This window comes from Ranitomeya variabilis, chromosome 6 (genome assembly GCF_051348905.1).
Source record: "Ranitomeya variabilis isolate aRanVar5 chromosome 6, aRanVar5.hap1, whole genome shotgun sequence".
Lineage (NCBI taxonomy): Eukaryota > Metazoa > Chordata > Amphibia > Anura > Dendrobatidae > Ranitomeya > Ranitomeya variabilis.
The window spans coordinates 429,028,297-429,048,227 of NC_135237.1; the positions used below are offsets into that span (position 1 = coordinate 429,028,297).

At 40.1% G+C, this 19,931-nt stretch overlaps 1 protein-coding gene across 5 annotated transcripts in view; it reads right to left on the reverse strand.

The window, feature by feature from the left end:
* ZNF521 (zinc finger protein 521) overlaps positions 1 to 19,931 on the reverse strand; it is a 498,777-nt gene that overhangs the window by 56,093 nt on the left and 422,753 nt on the right. For all 5 annotated transcript variants that reach the window (XM_077270378.1, XM_077270376.1, XM_077270379.1 and 2 more), the window contains one exon: positions 12,206 to 12,337. In XM_077270378.1, the coding sequence (XP_077126493.1) occupies positions 12,206 to 12,337 (132 nt within the window). The remainder of the gene's footprint in view (positions 1 to 12,205; positions 12,338 to 19,931) is intronic.

Genomic DNA, 19,931 nt, shown 5'->3' on the forward strand with positions numbered 1-19,931 from the left:
CAGGGAGAGCCACCGTGGAGCGGGGGCGCCACATCAGCTGACAAGTAGGATGCCTACCTCCGCTGTCAGGCAGGTTTTACATCAGCAGGGAACAGTATGGCGAGGTACTAAGGCAACATTTGCGTTGTTGTGTGTTGCGTCGGCGACGCATCGGCGACGCAACGCACAACGCATGCAAAACGCATGCAAAACGCATTGTTTTGTGACGCATGTGTCCTTTTTTTGCTTTATTTTGGACGCACAAAAAATGCAACTTGCTGCGTCCTCTGCGCCCTGACGCGTGCGCTGCAGTGACGCATGCGTCACAAAACGCAAGTGCAACGCATGTCCATGCGCCCCCATGTCAAATATAGGGGCGCATGACGCATGCGTCGCCGCAGCGGCGCCCGACGCTGCGTCGCACAACGCTAATGTGAACGTAGCCTTATTTATATGCACTTGTCACTTTGTTATTGTGGTATTCACCCTATGGCACATTCCTATTATTGTTGTCTACCTTTTGTTATTAGTCCTCAATTGGCAATCCCTTTGTACTCCTTTTTGATGTGTGTATAATTGGGTGACTACATGATTCACCAGCACAGGGTTATTCAGAAGATTTAGGGACAGCTACTGAGGAGTGGGGGTGCCATTTCTCGTTTTTTGTGTTTAGGGTGCCAACCTCTGCTGTTAGGTAGACTTTTAAACAGGAATTATTGTGCAGGGTGCAAGTAGGCAGCACGGTTGACTGTATGGTGATTGGTTTTATGTTTTGTGTCTGTTTTAGAGGTACTCATTAAAAGCTAATTTTTATCTGATATATGATTTGGGTATAAGGTTATGTTGTTTGGTTCTTGATTTTTTGACCTTATTAGTATATTTTTGAACTTTTGACAAATCGGACTGCACTCAGATGTCATCCGTGTGAAATCCGATGTTTTCCACACACTCATTGACTTGCATGGCTAGTGTAATCTGAATATGCAAATCATGCATAGTGATCTTTTCCGTATTCTCTTAGATCAGTCGTGAAAAAAATGCTTGGAGCAGTGCCGCTAGTCCACATTAACAGCTGCGTCACCTGCCGGTCAGGTGGCATCAACATCTGGTGAGAGTGTCACATAACCACTGCAGCGTTCATATTCTATACTACTTGACTACTGGTTGGATGAAATGTGAAGACTCCAGCCCATCGATTGCCATTGACTGGCTACAGTGGTCACATGGGGCCCTTGCTGAAAATTGATGCTAGCAGATTGATGGACACAGCAGCAAGTAAAGAGGAGTGGTGCCGGTCCAGAAGGTGAGTGTAGAATGTTTGTTTTTATTAACCTACCCAGGGACTATTTATATAATCTTTTAACCCCTTAGTGACCGAGCCAATTTTGACCCAACAAAATTTTAAAAACCATTTTTTTAGGGACCACATCACATTTGAAGTGACTTTGAGGGGTCAATGTGACAGCAAGTACCCAAAAGTGACACCATTCTAAAAAGTGAACTCCTGAAGGTGCTCAAAACCACATTCAAGAGGTTTATTAATCCCTTCAGGTGCTTCACGAGAACTAAAGCAATGTGGAAGGAAAAAATTTACATTTAACTTTTTTCACAAAAAATGTAATATAGACCCAAACTTTTTTATTTTCACAAGAGTAACAGGAAACATTTTTTTTCTGCAATTTCTTCTGAGTACAATGATACTCCATATGTGGGGGAAATCCACTGTTTAGGCACATGGCAGGGCTCAGGAGGGAGCACCGTTTGACTTTTTGAACGCAAAATTGGCTGGAATAGATGGCGGGCACCATGTCGCGTTTGGAGACCCTTTGATGTGCCTAGAAACCCCACAAGTGATCCCATTTTGGAAACCACACCCCTCAAAGATTTTGATCAGGGATATACTGAGCATTTTGAACACACATGAACGTTAGAGAATTTGATAACATTAGATTGCCATATTGAATATGTCATCATTAGTGTTGAGCGCAAGTGTTCTCTATTACAGTTTACATCGGGCGCTCGGATATGCACTGAGTATCATGGGTGCTCGAGCGACATGCTCGAGTCCCTACCCCGCATGTTTCGTGGCTATTAGACACCTCAAAAAAACATGCAGGGATCTACGATACTCTATGCATTCCCGAGCACCCTATGCAGACTCAAGTTGCGAGCACTTGCAATCAACACTGTCCATCATCGTTATCATTTTTTTCTACTTTTGAAAAAAAATTGTAACTCCAGCCCTAACACAACGATAACACAACCCTAACCACAACCCTAATGTCAAACCTAACTCTAACACAACCCTAACCTCAACCATAACATAACCCTAACTACTTAACACAACCCTAACCCCAACACAACCCCAGCCCTAACCCTAACACAACTCTAACCCCAACGCTATCCCTAACACAATCCTAACCCCAACCCTAACGCAGCACCAACCCTAACCCTAACACAACACTAACCCCAACACAACCCCAACCCAGCCCTAACCACAACCCTAACCACAACTCCAACCCTAACACAGCCAAACCTTAGCACAATCCTAACCCTAACACAACCCTATTCCCAACCCTAACAAGACCCTAACCACAGCCCTAACCCCAACCATAACCCCAACCCTAACTGCAAAGAATGGAAAAAAATAAAATTTAGTAATTTTATTATTTTCATCTAACTAAGGGGGTTTGATTTCCAATTTTTTTATTTTAATCACTGTGATAGGGTCTACCACAGTGATCAAAAGGAACCAATAGAAAAAATTTCCTATTGTTGCCAGGTATCCGCCGTCAGATCACGATGGGCACACTGCGCATGCGCCCAACATTTACATCCAGGAAGATGACAATGAGAGCCGGGGGAAAGAGTAGGATGGTCTGGGGATGGTGGAGGTACTGGGGTGAGTGTGAAGGACCACATTTCCTAAAACGATTGTCTTTACAGTTAACTTTTTCTACTAAACTAACTTTATTAATGTATACTGTAGACAAAAGAATGCATTAAAACGCCCCTGCAACAAAGAAAAAAAAACTTAAAATTCAACAAATTTATGCTTTTTCTATGCATTATTTTTTCATTTCAGGCATTTTTTCATAAAAACATGTCATACGTGTACATGAGGAATGACACTTTTTCTGGCCTGGCCATGACTTGACGCCTGTATTTGTTAACCTTTTTCCTCTTAGGCCGGTGTCACACTTGCGAGTGCAATGTGAGAAACTAGCACGAGTCTTTTGCATCAATACACGGCACTGCCGCTGGCACTCAGGACCGGAGTGTGCGGCTACATGTATTTCTATGCAGCTGAACACTCCGTTCCGCACCGCCGGCGGCAGTGCCGAGTATTGATGTGAGAGACTCGCGCTAGTTTCTCGCATTGCACTCAGAAATGTGACACCGGCCTTTGGGTAAGTTCACACTAGGTGTTTTTTTTATGCGTTTCTTTTATGCTAATTTTCAGCTGCATTTTACAGTACCAGCTATGTCTACGAGATTTCAGAAATCTCATGCACACACCTTAATTTTTTTGTCATCATGTCATCAGTATTTTGTGCTTTGCATGCTTTTCTGCACAATAGTGGTGTTTCACCCATTGATATGAATGGGTGGTAAAAAAAACGCTGAAAATCTGCAGCAAAAATGCAGGTATCAGGTTTTGCTGCGTTTTTTTGTGCCAAGACCTGATTCTATAGAATAGGACTTTGTTTGGACAAAACTTTACCAGCATACCCAAGAGACATAGCTAGCATGCCAAAAAAAACAGCAAAAAAAGCACATAAAAGTAGCAAAAACTGCAGGAAAAACCAAGCAAAGCATGCTTTTTTCTGCAGCTACTTTCTTGCCAAGAGACAAGGTTTTGCTGCAGAAAAAAAACACTTAAAAACATCTACTGGGAACTCACCCTTAGTATGCTCTCTCTCTCTAATTTTTAGTTTTCACTCAGCTGGTGGGTAGAGATTAGCTCATAAGCAGAGAAAGAAATAGATTTCTCTGATAACATATATCAGAAAGGATTTTATATATATATATATATATATATATATATATATATATATATATATATATATATATCTACTTGCACAATTGATTTATGTATAGTTTGTGGAAATGACAGTGATAACCACTATATTATAGCACATTTTTACATAACTGTTAGGTAATCTCCATTCACTTTCCCATCAGTTAACCTTATGTTTTATATACACTCTTCTACATAGAAATTAAAACATCAAGAAGGAAAAGTCATGGAGTTATGAAAAATCACAGGATCGATAGACATGTTAATAATATACAAATGATGAAAAATATAAACAATATTTTCATGTGGAGAAATCCCTGCACTTACACACTTTGGCTGTTATCACAGGTTACTAATTGTATGTCTGAGAAATGTTTTGCAGCACAAAATGCACTTTCGCATGCAAATAATCAAGATCCGCTGCTGGCAGCTGCCTTTGCAAGTAAAAACAATGCGCGTGGTATTATCATGTTGAAAAATGAGTCATGGGACACTTTAGAAAAATGGCAATACCACTGCTTCCATGACCAAATCAATTTCAAGTTGATATTAGTGTACCTGGAAGGTAGACTAGTGGGGTCTGACTACTGTACATTATGCCACCCCACAATATAATTCCCGGTGTGATGTTCCCTCGTGAATGCCTCTTTGTGGCATTTCACATATGGTCCCCAAGCCAATCTTTGACTATCATTGCATCCAAGACAATAGAGTCTCTGGAATTGTCTCTCATCAAGCCTATCTGGAACATCATTGGTCAACAATTGCAAAGGGAGCTGCCAGCAGTGGATCTTGCTGATTTGTGTGCTTAAGTGCATTTAGCATGGCATACCATTCCTCAAATAACCAACCTCATTGATAACATGCAAATGCCTTTTAGTGGTGTATTTCTGCACATAGTGCTCATATTCAATACTAAATAAATTGAGATTTTTTTTTTAAATGTTTCCATCATTTGCATATCTATCGATCCTGTGATTTTTATAATCCTAGGACTTTTCCATCTTGGTGCTGCAATTTCAGTGTTGAGGAGTGTAAACTATGCCTAAATAGTCAGAACAATCTAAATAATTCCTTTTTAGGGACTAGACCCATCAAGATTCATAAAAATGGAAAAATAGTATCAAAGGGGAACAAAATGCTTACAAGAGCAAATGGGCAGATTGAAAAAGTTAGCAGCAGCACCTGTAAACAAGAAAACAACAGCAAAAATCAAATCCTAATTCTCACTACATTTACTGTAAAATAAAGCATTTAAAAACACATAAGACATCACAGCAGCGCTGCTCTAAGACCTGCACAATAAGCCCCTCAGTAGCTTATTAGAGCATTACCAGTGTTGCCAATAAGAAAATCGATTTCACCAAAGGATTTCTAGCCCTCTGCAGTATTAAAGAATTGACATATTGGATTGAAGGCATTACTCCTATGCAGAAGGAAGAATTTCAGGAGGGTGTGTAGTAGTCACTAGAGATAGCTGCAGGAGTCTTCTGAGAACATCTACACACAGAGACGATTGCCTTTATTACTGCAGGATACGTAGACTGTCCACCTATTGGGCTCACAACAGGCTTTTCTTTGGCGGAAAAAAAAACAAAAAAACAGAAATTAGGTTTGCTGAGTGCAGGCTCGGGTCTTATCTGCAGCTTTTCTCCTACATAGTGCAGTAATGAAATCTGTAGCTGGTTTATTCTCTGTATTATTTTGTCCTTTGCTCTCATCCTATTAGACTGGAAATGTTAGTGCCAGGCTCAGCACTAGATGGCGCTGTGTGAGCACCGCTTCCCTTTGGCAAACTTCAGGCGGCAATAATAACCATAATGAAGGGTGACACTTGCATCGCTTTATGTGTTAAAATGAGATAATACATTGTCGCTTTAGTAATTCTGTTCTTCTCGTTTTGTTTAGATAGAATGTGTTCACAGGTTGTACTGATCTACAAATATCTCAAGGAATTGCAATTTCTTCATTATATACAAATCACTGGCTTGACATAACATAAGTGTAAAGGCAACAGGAATTATATATAAAAAATAATTGATGGCTTATATTTATACCGATGTAGCAGAGCTGCGTTGCTTCTGTAATGGATCACGCAGGAGGTTTACCTGCAGAAACACGCAGATGAGACGTTACGGCACCGTACTAAAGAGCCATGGGCGCTACATGTGCCGTTGTGCGCTGCTGAGAGATATTACTCCCCATAATACTTTAATAATACGGTGTCTGATGATATATTGCACCATTTTGTTCTTATGCTTCCTTATGGAAGTTGCAATAATAATAATAATGTGGCCATGAGTATGAAGCCTTATACATATTATTATGCCTCGGCTTTACATGGATTTAACATGCCAATAAAATCCTTAAATAAGGTGTAAAATACTCTAATAAAGGGCATGCTGAATGCTTCCCGCTATCTCTAACCGCTATTAACTGTTTAACCATTTTTTCCTAGATATTTCAACATAGACAGGAGGACGGGGTCCTTGATGGTTTCTGTTCATACTATCCAGAAGGGAGACAAAGCTGGGTGGTCTGCCTCCAAGTAAAGGGTTTTGCTATACAGCCCCCATTATATCTAATGATAAGCAGCTACGCGACCCCCAGCACGTAATCTCCGATCCTCCCAAGACCTCCTTCTCTCCTCCACACTTATTCGCTCCTCATCCAACCGCCTCCAAGACTTCTCCTGAATATCCCCCATCCTCTGGAATTCTGTGCCCCAACACGTCCGACTATCAACCACATTTGGATCCTTCAAACAGAACCTGAAAACCCATCTCTTCAAAGAAGCTTACAGCCTGCACTGACCCTGCTACCGCCTCACCACTACCAGAGTTACTGCAACCCCCGACCTACTGTCTCCTTCCCCATAATCCTGTAGAATGTAAGCCCACAAAGGCAGGGTCCTCTTCCCTCTGTCATTGCATTTTGATGTAACCCCGTTTAATGTACAGCACCATGGAATTAATGGTGCTAAAATATAAATAAATAATAATAATGTAGGTTTGCAGCAGTGGCTCCCATGTACCACTGCCTGCCAATGACCATGCTACCAGGTCTATGCATCACAGTATAAACAGATATAGTAGATACTGCATCCAAGCCAGATATCCATCTGTAGGCAGCTGTTACAAGGTTCTTGCCCTCGTCAGAGCAGAGCAGCTGGATGAGACGACTTTGATGTCACTCAGGAGGGTACTGGTACTCAATAAAGAGATCCAGGTGGTGAAGAGAGACTTACAGCTCATTGTACCAAGAATATTAATTTACAGTGATATTCCAACTCACACTCCATCAAATCACCCATTTTACCACAAAGCTCCTCCTCTATGGTAAGTTCTGCTATATCAGGCTAAACAGTAATGTGTGTCATTTGAATTTTTCAACACAATAAAATGGTATTTTGGGCTCTAGACACATTTCCATGTGACTCCATGTAACTGCAGATTGCAAAGACTGAATTCTCATCTGCTTCTCACAATGTTCTATTGGGAGAATAGGATGAGAATCTAGTCGGTATGTGAGCGCAAGTATCATACATGACTGCTCGCTCACCTGGGAATATAGAGGAATCATGACAGCGTGTGCACTGCACACTGACACTTTCAGCAATCTACAGTCAAACTGAGTGACTGAAGAAATTTGTCTAGGGCCCTCTAATCCTTAAGTGGAATAACACATATATGCACGTGATTGTGGGGGTGATCATGTGTGAAGAGTGCTCTGCAACTGAGCTTTCTCCACACATAGCAGATACTGGCTATATTAAATAGCTGGCATCTGTCCCTAACAGTCATGGCCAGACCTAAATTCCAGAGATGGCTGTTATACTTTTAAGCACTGATGTCAATCTCTGATAGTGGCATTTAAATAGAATGAATGCCGGTGATTGAGCGAACCGACTCCCATCAGCTATATGTTGAGTAAAACACTAGTGGATGTGGACCCACTGTGTCACGGGCCAAGCTTACCCTGGAAGAGTGTGACTAAGTATATACTGCGGAATTCACTGGAGCCTCTGATGGTGAGAATAGGCTGGCCCACCGGTAGACACCAGGTACTGCTCCAGGGCAGTCACCAGGACAGAGCAGCTGACCAGTGGGTCAGAGACTCTAATATGGGTTACAGGTGGGCAAAACAGAAGCATAGACAGACAGCCGGAAGTTGAAGGCTGGCAGCACAAGTTAATAATTTGTAGCCGAGGTCAGGAACGGTTAGATCATAATAAACAAGAAGGCGAGTAGGGTCGATAATAGGTAATATAAAACTGGAATATGCCAATATATGAAGCTAAAGATTGAGCTGCCTAGAAACTAAGTTCAAGCGAGGAATAAAGGGTGGAGTCACCTGATATATCACCTGCTGGCATGCGATAGACCAGAGAAGCAGATCTCTGCAGGACAGACTAAATACAAATTACTGTATAGTTTGAAGTCATTTGAAGAAGCACTGTTTCAGCACAGATAAAAGAGGCATCTGCTTGTTAGGATTGGGATGGTACAGTACTGGTGCGTTTGCGAAGGCCTCTTTCAAGTGTTGGAAGGTTGACATTGCTGACTAGAACTTGGCATTAGCTCCCTTTTTGGTTAAGGCAGGAATAGGTGCCGTGAGAGATGAAAAGAATGGAATAAATTGCCAGTAGAAGTTGGTAAAACCCATGAAGCGCTGGACGACAAGCTAACCTTTAGGACGCGGCCAAGAGACAATAGCAGAAACCTTCTCTGGATCCATCTCAAGACCCTGGTTGAAGACGATGTAACCGAGGAAGGGCAGGGAGGTTTTTTCAAAGACACATTTGGACAATTAGGCAAACAAATGGTTCTCCAAAGACCCTACAAAACTTGACGGACGTATCTTCTGTGAGTAGGTAGATCAGAAGAGAAAAACAGGATATCATCAAGTCCAGATATACAACCACAGAAGCATAAAGGAGATGCCTGAAGATGTAATTAATGAACTTCTAAAACACGGTGAATGCAATACACAGACAAAACGGCAAAATGAGATATTCAGTGACAGTCACAGGTATTAAAGGGTCACCATTGCGGATCCAGATCAAGTCATATTCCTCTCTTAAATCCAATTCAGTGAAAATCTTTGCTCCATGGATTTTGTCAAATAGTTCAAATTTCAGCGGCAGTGGGACTTGTTCTTGATGGTGATTTTCTTAGGGCACTGACAATCATTGCAGATCTGTAGGGAGCCATACTTCATCATGAAGAAAAAAACAGCACCAGCAGGAGAAGGACTTACAGATGAATCCCTTAGATTTTCTTAAATGTATTCCGACTTGATACCAGAGACTAACAATGTACCCGGCCTCAGAGTGGAGAGGTGACAGGCTGCATTCTTCTCACAAAAGACATCTGCATTGGCAGGATGCTGAATAGCCATAGAAGCAAGGTTTGAAGGCACAGGAGGGAGAGTATTGGGCCATGCTAAGCAGTTGGAAGCACAATACGGTCTCCAACGAAGCACCTGACTGGAGGATCAGCCAATAACCGACGCGTGTAGAAGCAGCCAAGGAAGGCCCAGGAGGACTGAATTTCCAGATTTGGGTAGTACGTAGAAGGAGAAATCTTCTTAGTATGCAGGACCCCAATCCACAGCGTGACTGGCAGCATGATAAAACAAATAGGTTCTGCCTAGAGTTGTCTGTCAGTAGAGGTAATAGTCAAGTGGTGATCCAGCTTCAGAGTGGGAAGCTGAAGTCGCCGGACCAGATCCAAATGAATGAAGTTGCCCACGGAGCCAGAACCCAGATGAGCAGCAGAGGAACCTCTCCTGCCAGGCCAAGGTAACTTCGGACAGAAGCTTTGGAGAGCAATTAGTGTCACCTAGGGTCGTCTCTCTGGCCAACACTAGATGTTGGAATTTCCTGGTCTCACAGGGCACTGGCAAACAAAATGTCCCTTGCCTCCACAGTTCATGCATACACTCTCCCTGAGCCTCTGCAGTTTTTCCTGCACAGAAAGTTTGGCCCGCTCAACTTGCATAGGCTCAGTGGTCTTCTGGCATGAGGAGACATTGAAGCTTGTTTCAGGGCTCGCTCATGGAAGTGAAGATTTATCCTAGAGGTCAGGTGTAAGGGAGTCCAGTAAGAATGATAGTTCTCTGCCTGCAAACTCATCCTTGAATCGAACGGACAGGCCTTGCCAGAAGGTAGACACCAGGAATACAGGAAGCTATAGAATGAGCTACTAGAATCTAAGTTCAGGTGAGGAATGCAGGGTGGTCGCGTGATATACACCTGGAATTCGAATGGATTCAAATTCCTACAGAGTTCAGTCCTGCCCCCTATGACTCACAAATAGCAGAGCAAGAAGTGAAGTACAAGGCAGCTGAGAGCAATGGTCAGGTACTAGGTGGAGTAGAGCGAAACATGCGGTGAGTGGGGCGGCGCTTAGAAAGCGTGAGAATGGCCGGGATAGCACTCAGCTTCAAAGGACTCCGTGATCTTCTCTATATACTGCATTCCTGTATACAGTATAGGCAATTTGACAACTGAAGGCTCAAGCCCCTTTTGTGGACTAAAAATAAAGTAAAAAAGAAAAGTTTCAAAAAATATAAAAAAAAATATTAAATTAATATAAAAGTTTGAATCTCCCCCCACTTTCCCTATTAAAAATAAAGAAAAAAAAACATATTTGGTATCATCATATTCATAGAAGTCCAATCTATCAAGGTATTAAATTAATTAATCCAATTGGTAAGCGCTATAATGAGAAAAAAAATGAAACACAATAATTGCAATTTTTCAATCACCACTCCTCCCTAAAAAGTGCAAAAAAAATCAAAACAAATCAAAACATTGTATCTACCCCAGATTGGTACAAAATAAGTACGTCAACTTGCCATGCAAAAATAAAATGGAAAAATAAAAATGTTACAGGTTTTATAAAATAGTGACAAAAAAACCCATTTTTTATTTTACAAATTTCAGAATTTTTTTCTTCACTTAAATGAAATAATAGTAGTAATAAACTTTACACTCAGGATAGTTTGAACATATAACAGATTTATTTGGCAATCCACAAATTAACGCTTTGGTCTATCCTTTCTGGCCTGTCTGGACTTATTGTCACAATGTATGCTTTTCGAGATCATATTCCTCATACTTCTGAAAAAATGTACTTTGATGCGTTTAGCTGTATCCTGCATTGTTAATCTTGTGGTAAATGGCATATCTATTTATATCATATGCATTTTATTTTGTCATTTATTTTTGTTTTTGTATATTTCACACAGTTCTGATGAAGGTCTAAAGAGACCGAAACGTTAATTTGTGGATTGCCAAATAAATCTGTTGTTTATTGCTACTATTGGATTACGGGTTGGAAGCCTACTTAGGCACCAGAGTTGCTCAACCAGGAGTGTTGTGCATCCCCTTTCTACATATTAAATGAAAAAATATTAATACGTTGGATATCACTGTAATTGTACTAATGTGCGCTGTAAAACCAAACAAAAAATGCATGATAGAATTGCATTTTTTTCATAATTTGACAGCCCTTGGAATGTTTTTCCTGTGTTCCAGTATATTTAATGTCCAGCAAAAAACAAGCCCTCAAAATAAAAAGGTTATTGCTCTTGGAAGAGGGGGAGGAAAAAACTAAAGCGCAAAAAAATGGAAATTGGTTGTGGAGGGAAGGGGTTAAAGTAAGCATTGGCTGCTTCACAATGAAACTACGAATAGAAGTAGAGCATTAATGGTCATGTTTGTGGACCGGGTGGGGTATATTTATCAATACAATCTAATTTTCATACTCCCGTATACACATTAAGGCTCGGCCGCTCCTGTTGGCCACTCCTGTGTTCTCTATGAGAGTGCCACTGCCAGACTCCTCTGGGAGCGGCTTATCATCCGGAGAACAAAAGGATCAGCTATTGGAAATCCAACTTGCCATATCCTTCTCTCCCCGGACACCATCTGAGTTAACAAAAACATCTAAACATTAAGCAAAATTACGATTTAGAAATTATTTGGGAAAAAACTTTGTGGCTAGATGGTCAAAGTGGAAAATGTTAATTTATAAGAATCACAATGCAGCTCTAAGATTTATTGATAAAATGTAGATCTAAATGAAGACATTTTGCGTCTATTGATAGGTTTGGGGAGATAGTTCCTTCATTTAGTTTTACAGTTAAGTTTCCATAATGATAAAATTGGCTAAATTAGTGCACAATGAGAAGATTTACCTGTAAAACAGACAGGGCACTTAAATGTGCCTCCCATTCCTTCAAAGCTGTGCTCAATAAGATGACACTGGAGTTTTGCTGGGGAGTCAAATGACTGGCTGCAGAGCTTGCACTCATGGTTCAGACCTTCATCTATGAAAAAGTAGATGTAAAAATTACATTCAAGAATTCAAAAGAAATTGTAAAAGTGCAAAATATACCAATAAATATGGAAAGTAAATAACAAATGTTACATATTTTCAAATTGTTATTTACTAAAGCATTTAAATTGGTTACCCAGCCTAGGATTGGCCATCAGCACCACAACTAACCGGAAGTTTAAAGAGGCTCTGGTGCTGAAGCAAGTGCCGCAGCTTTTCAATGTCTGCAGCTGCTTGCAGGCTGGTTCGTACTTGCCTACACTGTATTTTTCACAGCAGTGAAGAAAGGTTTTGCAGCATTGTTTTATTGACATGAATGAAACGATGCTGCAGTACCTTGCTTTACAGAGCAGGAGGCAAGTATGAACTTTTCAAATAGCTGATCAAAGATGGTGCTGATAGTCCGAACACTCACAGATCTAATAATGATGGCCTATTCAAGGAATAAGCAAGCCATCAACTTTAAAAGGTTGGCTAACCCTTTTTACCCACCTTAGTCCCTCAACCCCCGTTTTAAAGACAAAAGAGTTATAAGAGTATTCGAAAAATGTCTCCACTGAAGTTGCAATACCGCATACACTCAGTGAACAAGATGTGGAGCTGTTTCTGGAAGAAATTAGACATGTACGATCAAAAAGGTGCATTTACACCTGCTGACTGTGAGAGTTAAACGTTCCACCTTTATACTACTTTATATTCTACGCGCATTGTTAGTAGAGTATCCTTACTATCAGCAGCACATTTCCTGTTTAGACAGAATGATCTGCTGCCGAGAACGTTTTAGATTTTCATGCCGGCATAAAATAATCCAAGCTACCAAAAGGTGAGTATTTTACTTATTTGTCTGGTGATTGCTGGCATATTTACACAAGACAATAATTAGCGAACAAACATTCTAACAAAAGCTTGTTCCCAATTATTGGCTAGTCTAATTGGGCCTGAAACATTTTAATGTTAACTAGTACCCAAGCACTGTATCTAATGATGAGAAGAATATAGATCTTCAACAAGGCAGACGTAACATAATTGACATTAAATAATTCAAAAACCAATGTTACAAAAGCACAAAATAAACCCATACAAGTGAAGTGTTAAAATAAATATTAGATATCTACAATTTTTTTGTCATGTAACTCTAAAATCCAACTTCCTTTCACTACTATGATGGCATCACAAACACTGGTATTATAAGGTTGACATTGAGAACTTTCCAAATTTTACTAAATATTTTATTTTTGTTGCTAAAAGCTTTATTATAAGTCTGCTTGCAAGTTATTCCTTAGTAATAATTTCCATAGATATAACAAAGCTATCAGTAAAGACACCGCCTTTGTAAACGGATGATGGCCGAGTAATCAGACAACCACAGTCTCACAGATTATCTAATAAATGTTATTATGAAGGTGCTACAAAATTAATTATTTCTAAATATCTGATATCTTATTTTAACAATTTTGATGTTTTTTCAAATTTTCAAAAAAAATGAAGATTTTTGAAAATTGTCTTTAGATGTCACTAGGTACATCTTGAATAGTACAATACAAGTCATCATACGTACACAAGATCCATGTTACAAAAATATATATGGGGTATATTACCCATAGAAAGATCTCAGTATGGCTTCGATTTCATTAAATATGTAAGTAAAAAGTGATCGGTTGCATCATATTTCTGAGATATTCTAGGAGAGAGTAAAGTGACTTACAAGGGTGCCGTAAGTCCACAATCAAGGGGTCTAAGCCGGTGTATGGAATCGGAAGGGTGAACATAATAAAGTCTTGCGACATCAATGTAATCTGATGTGATCATGATGTAGGAACACCATCCATACACAGAAGGTTTATAACCTGCAGTATACCAGATCAGCATGGAGGATTTCTTTACTTACAGCAAACTCTTAATCATTTAACGATCTCCGCCAAAGATACCTATTTATAATAATATTAACTGTTGGCGAAGGAGAGAAGTAGTTAATTTCACTGTAAGCACTTGGCAAAACAGTTTAATAGCCCATCCACCAATATGTTCCTTTAACTACCGTAGCGCACATGACACAAATGCTGTAAACGTAATGGTATCTGCCTCATCAAGCTGTCATTCCCACTAAACTGGATCGCTTTGCTTTCTCTCTTTGTAAGTAGAGATTTGTAAATTGGTAGATGCAGACAGTTCTTGACGGTGACGAGATACAAATCCCATCTTTTAACATCTTAAGGTTGCAAATTGGAAGTCATTCACATTTTATCACTCAGCAGATAACGATAATCACACATCTAATAGCTGCTTCTATTTTTATAGAATAGCAATCAGTTCAATAGAATCCTCGCACATTTCACCTACATTGGTCATATACATTATAGAGAAAGTATTATTTAGTAAGTATGTCGGAATAGGTCTCATTGTCAGCTGTGACATTGCACATTGTGGTTGGTGGATCCTGTGTCATCCGCTGTTTGCAGAGGTGTTACCAGTCATTGTAATTCCGCCTCTGATAATATGGAGAAAACTCTGCCTAGAAAGCAGGAGGCTAAAAAAGCCACAATGTCCAGAGTGAAAATTGCAAGGTTACTATTTTTTCTCCTTTTTCTTTAATCAAAGTTTGTGATAAGAGAACAAAAAACCATTGCCAAAAATGTTTTCAAAATACATGTTACACAAAGATGGGATTTTGATTTAAACCATAGGTCATTTTCTGACAATAGCTCTCATTTAAATGGAACATGTCATTTAAAATAATGCTATTAATGTGCAGATATGGGGTTAATTTTCAGGTTAGCAGCATTTTGACACTGTGTGGCACCCGCACTGAGAGCCCCACTACCAGGAGGAAATAAACTTTATTCCCTCCGCAGTGTTTGGGTATGTTCCCACAGTCAGGAACCGGCAGCGCACTGGATGCAGCACATGCCCGCTCCGTCCAAAGCGCTGGCGGCTTTTTTTTTTAACCCAGGTGATTCTGCATGTGTTCCTTGAACTGTGCGGATTCACTGCGTCCTATACATTGGACAAGAAGTTTATCTTGCAGAGACTGAGAGTCTCTGCAAGATAAATAGACATGCTGCAGTCTCGAAAGATGCACCACATAGTGCACGCATAGGTGCACGCATAGTGGAGATGGGATTTCCTCAAATCCCATCCACTATGCTGTAACATCTGGCCGCTGCGGGTTGGACGCTACGGCTATAAGCAGCATCCAATCTGCAGTGTTTACTGACCGTGGGAACATACCCTTAGGCTTTTAATCATTGGGGTGACGCTGGCACGATTTCAGTCACTGCTCTGTGAATAGAGAACGGCAGCTATAACCGCACCCCCGGCTCTAACTGAGAGCAAAATTAGCATCAGGGCCAGGGGCCCTTGGTCCACAAAGAGCCAAGGACCACCAGATCCACATAGAATTAGAGAAAATCAGACAAACATGAGAAATTGAATGATTGGCCAGATATAATTTATTAATGACCTGTATGTAGGTCATAACATGAGATCAATGGAGGCAGGCACCCATCACGCCCATTGATCAGCTGTTACAAGCTCCACAGGATGTAAACCCTTGGGCAGGAGCTGCACTGCGCCGCTCTATTCAATGTGTAGCAGTGTAGATTGGCCTTACATATTGAATTGTGCTTAAATCAGTTTATAACAGCTGATCAGTTAGGGTGTCAGGTATCAGACCCCCATCAATTGAATATTGATTGATTGATATTTCTATGGATAGGTCATTGATATATTCTAACTGTACAACCATTTTAAAAGTTTATATGTACACCAAGTTGTTTTTTACTATTTTTATTGCTATAAAAAGCTACAAGTCTGACACATTATAATAGAATTAGCATGTAACTAACTTATATGACAATGCACAAGCATGGATGGACAAAGATACACATACTATAATCATGGTTTTAACTCATCTTTAACACAAGCCCTGAGAGCAGCAGGTATTCCCCCTAAAACATGCATAAAATAAGTATATTCAGATAGTATTCAATGATAAATATGCATAAAAATAAGCATATTAGTGAAACTAAGCATCATCTTGAAATGAAAAAGAGATGTGCTAGACTGTGGAAGAAAGATATCCAAACATATGTCACTGCTATCACGTTAATATTGAAAAATTATCCCTATCTGAAGCACGGATATATTCCAGCATAAAGGAAATGCATGTAGACGTTCATTTATTCTATAGTTTATAGTCCTAGCACATCTAATGTTATAGTAATATACTGTGTTATTTGTTCACAGCTGACATCTGGCTGCAGCAAAAATGGAAAAAAAATTACAAAAAAACTGTATTTTTTTGCAACAATTCTCAGGCTGTGTTCACATGCAGGATTTTTTGAAGTTCTGCACTGCTCTATCTATTATGAAGTAACATTTTGAATTGACACTAGTGATGAGCAAGTGTGCTCGGATAAGGTGTTAAGGTGTTATCCTGTTGGGGTGATCTTAAGGTGAGATCTTAGTGATTGCCTCCCCCTGACCTAATAAATATGAGCCAAGTGCATGCATAAAAGAAAGACATTGGATGCAGGGTCAGATGTGCGCTCCTCTCTCGGCAAAAGCTGGCATAGAACTTAACTTTATTAGTACAAACAAAAGATCATTTAGCAGATAGGAAGAGGGCAGTGCACAGCTCCTCAGCAGCCATTGTGTCGGTCTGTGATAGGTCCATGCTAGGTCTGTACCATAAATGGTCTTCAGTGCATCCACCTCACATTCCAAGGATTCCAGGGTGTAGTTCCAGAATGTAGACGCCATCTTACTACACCATGTTTGAACTAGCTTATGTACAGTTAATAATTGATATCATTAGCTATTCCCTCCTTCACAATCTGAGCATGCTCGTGTTCTAATCGAATATTTTCGGTGTGCTCGAAAAATATATTCGAGTCAGTGTCTGTTGAACAGCCACAAGACATGCAGCCACGGTGACTCGAGTATATTTTTCGAGCACGCTGAAAATACTCGATTAGGACACGAGTGTGCTCGGATAAAACCTTATCCGAGTACGCTCGCTCATCAATAATCGGCACTGCAGAGTAAAACCCAAACTGCCTGGGCATTTATAGCCTTAGGGCAGTTCGAAAGTGGTTAAACATTTTATATCACAGAAAAATTACCAATCCTTTTTTACAAAGGAAAAACATTTTTTAAAACATTTCCAGTATTTTTTTTTTTTTATATATAACGATCTTTATTAAAAAAACATTTGCTTTTACACTGACCACTAAAGACCGCAGATGGCTCCCTAGGAGTGTCATTATCATCACAGCTAGGATTACAATGACAGGTAACATTGCTATAAATGTGTAAAAAAAACGTTCTATTCCTAGACTGAAGTGAAATAATTTTCATTCAGTATTTTATTAACCGCAATTTATGTTTTTTTCTCCCACAAATCTATTGCCATGTCTGACTGGTCACATATAATTGTGAGAGCATGCTAAGGTTCTGGTCACACTGCAATCAGAGGCTCCCACAAAACAAAGAAACCAAAGTCAATGGAATCCAATTAGCACTTTTGGGATCGGACACAGTCTGGTTATACACGGAACCCAGGATGCACATGTGAACACGGTCTTAAATGTAGGATTCCACTACAAACAGTGTGTAATGTAATAGTTAACCTTGACAAGCCTAACACATATCTGATAACTGCAGTAAGTATTCCAGAATATAATGCCTGGCCGCTGAACATTCATAGCCTAGGCACCTGTCACACCTGACTGTGATATACAGTGATCATGCATAAGGAAAAATCTCCTGGTTACTTAATAGTCACCATCAACATTTCAGAATTTAGATCAGGCTAACAGCTCTTTTTTTCAGACAGGTCTGCAAGCTTAGGAGAACATCAAATCTGCATTGTGTCTGCTGGGGCTGCCTGGGGCACTCCAATGATGCTATGACAATTACAAGCCGAATCTAAACCAGCTCAGATGGGCACACTGTATCTTCTGCAAAATGACATCTAGATTTTCACACGGCTCAGGCCAAACATGACATAACCTGAAAATGAATAAGACTTCTTTAATAAGATAAATCAGACTAGTCCTGCATAATCTCAGCACAGATATGTGCACTTTGTGCCAATAATATGGGGTAGGCTACATCAATTTCTAACACATTTTACAGATTTTCTTGACGTCAAATAATCTGTTTAGATTTTGTATTTTAAAGAAGATCTATAGTTTGGCCTTTACACATGTTTTGGTCAGAGCTACCATTAGTTCGACATGAATTCATATTATGACAGTGTAAAACGGAACGAGATCAGAACGCACAGACTGGCCCGGTGGCTCTCCAGACCAGAGAGGAACAGCTATTTAGAAATACATGAAGCTGTCATGCTCGGGTCGGGAGAGCCGCCGGCCAGTCCATGTGTTCCGATCTCGTTCCGATTTATGTGTCCGTCTGGCTGAGCACTTAGTGTGATAAACTTTAACGAGGACCTGCACCATTCCTGACATGTCTGTTTTACAAAATACTTGTATTTTCCATGAAGTAATAATTCTAGAACAGCTTTTCTTAAACCTTTGAGTTATGCGGTTCCTCTGCTATTCCTCTTAGAAATGTCGGAGTACAGTAGTTGGAGGATGTCCCTGCATAGCCTGAGACTATCCAATCAGTGCTGCCACTGTCAGACTGTGCAGGGACATTCTCCTGTCACAAAGAAGGGTAACACCCACTTCCCAATTCATTCTTAAATTTCTGAGAAAATAACTGAAGGACAGCACAATACCGAATTACAATAAAATATGCTTTATATTTTATTTTATTGGGCAAATGAGTATTTACCAAAATGTCCAGCATTTAATTTTTTTTTAATTTAAATATGTATAATTGAATCGTGTGTCCAGTAACTGTTCAATATTTTATGCAGAGCAAAGCTCTTTTTTCCCTAACACAAAGCTTCAGATCCACAGGCCACCTTCACCACCAAAATGATGCGCTTCCAGCCTAAGGCCAAATTCAGAAGCCTTTGTACGGACCGTGATGCACTGACTCATAGGATATAGGAGGCTGTCAAGATCTTCAAGTGTGCGTTCATATTTTTCATTTCTCTGTTTCGTGATTGGAACAGAAAACAAACATAACAACAATGATCCGTCATGTAGCGGTCATCAATGATACCTTTTGGACTCCATTAGTGATCATGTAGTTTGTTGGGTGTCTTTCATGGTGTCTATTTAACCCCTTCACCCCCGGAGCTTTTTCCGTTTTTCCGTTTTCGTTTTTCGCTCCCCTCCTTCCCAGAGCCATAACTTTTTTATTTTTCCGTCAATTTGGCCATGTGAGGGCTTATTTTTTGCGGGACGAGTTGTACTTTTGAACGACATCATTGGTTTTACCATGTCGTGTACTAGAAAACGGGAAAAAAATTCCAAGTGCAGTGAAATTGCAAAAAAAGTGCAATCCCACACTTGTTTTTTGCTTGCCTATTTTGCTAGGTTCACTAAATGCTAAAACTGACCTGCCATTATGATTCTCCAGGTCAGTACGAGTTCATAGACACCTAACATGACTAGGTTATTTTTCACCTAAGTGGTGAAAAAAAATTCCAAACTTTGCAAAAAACAAAA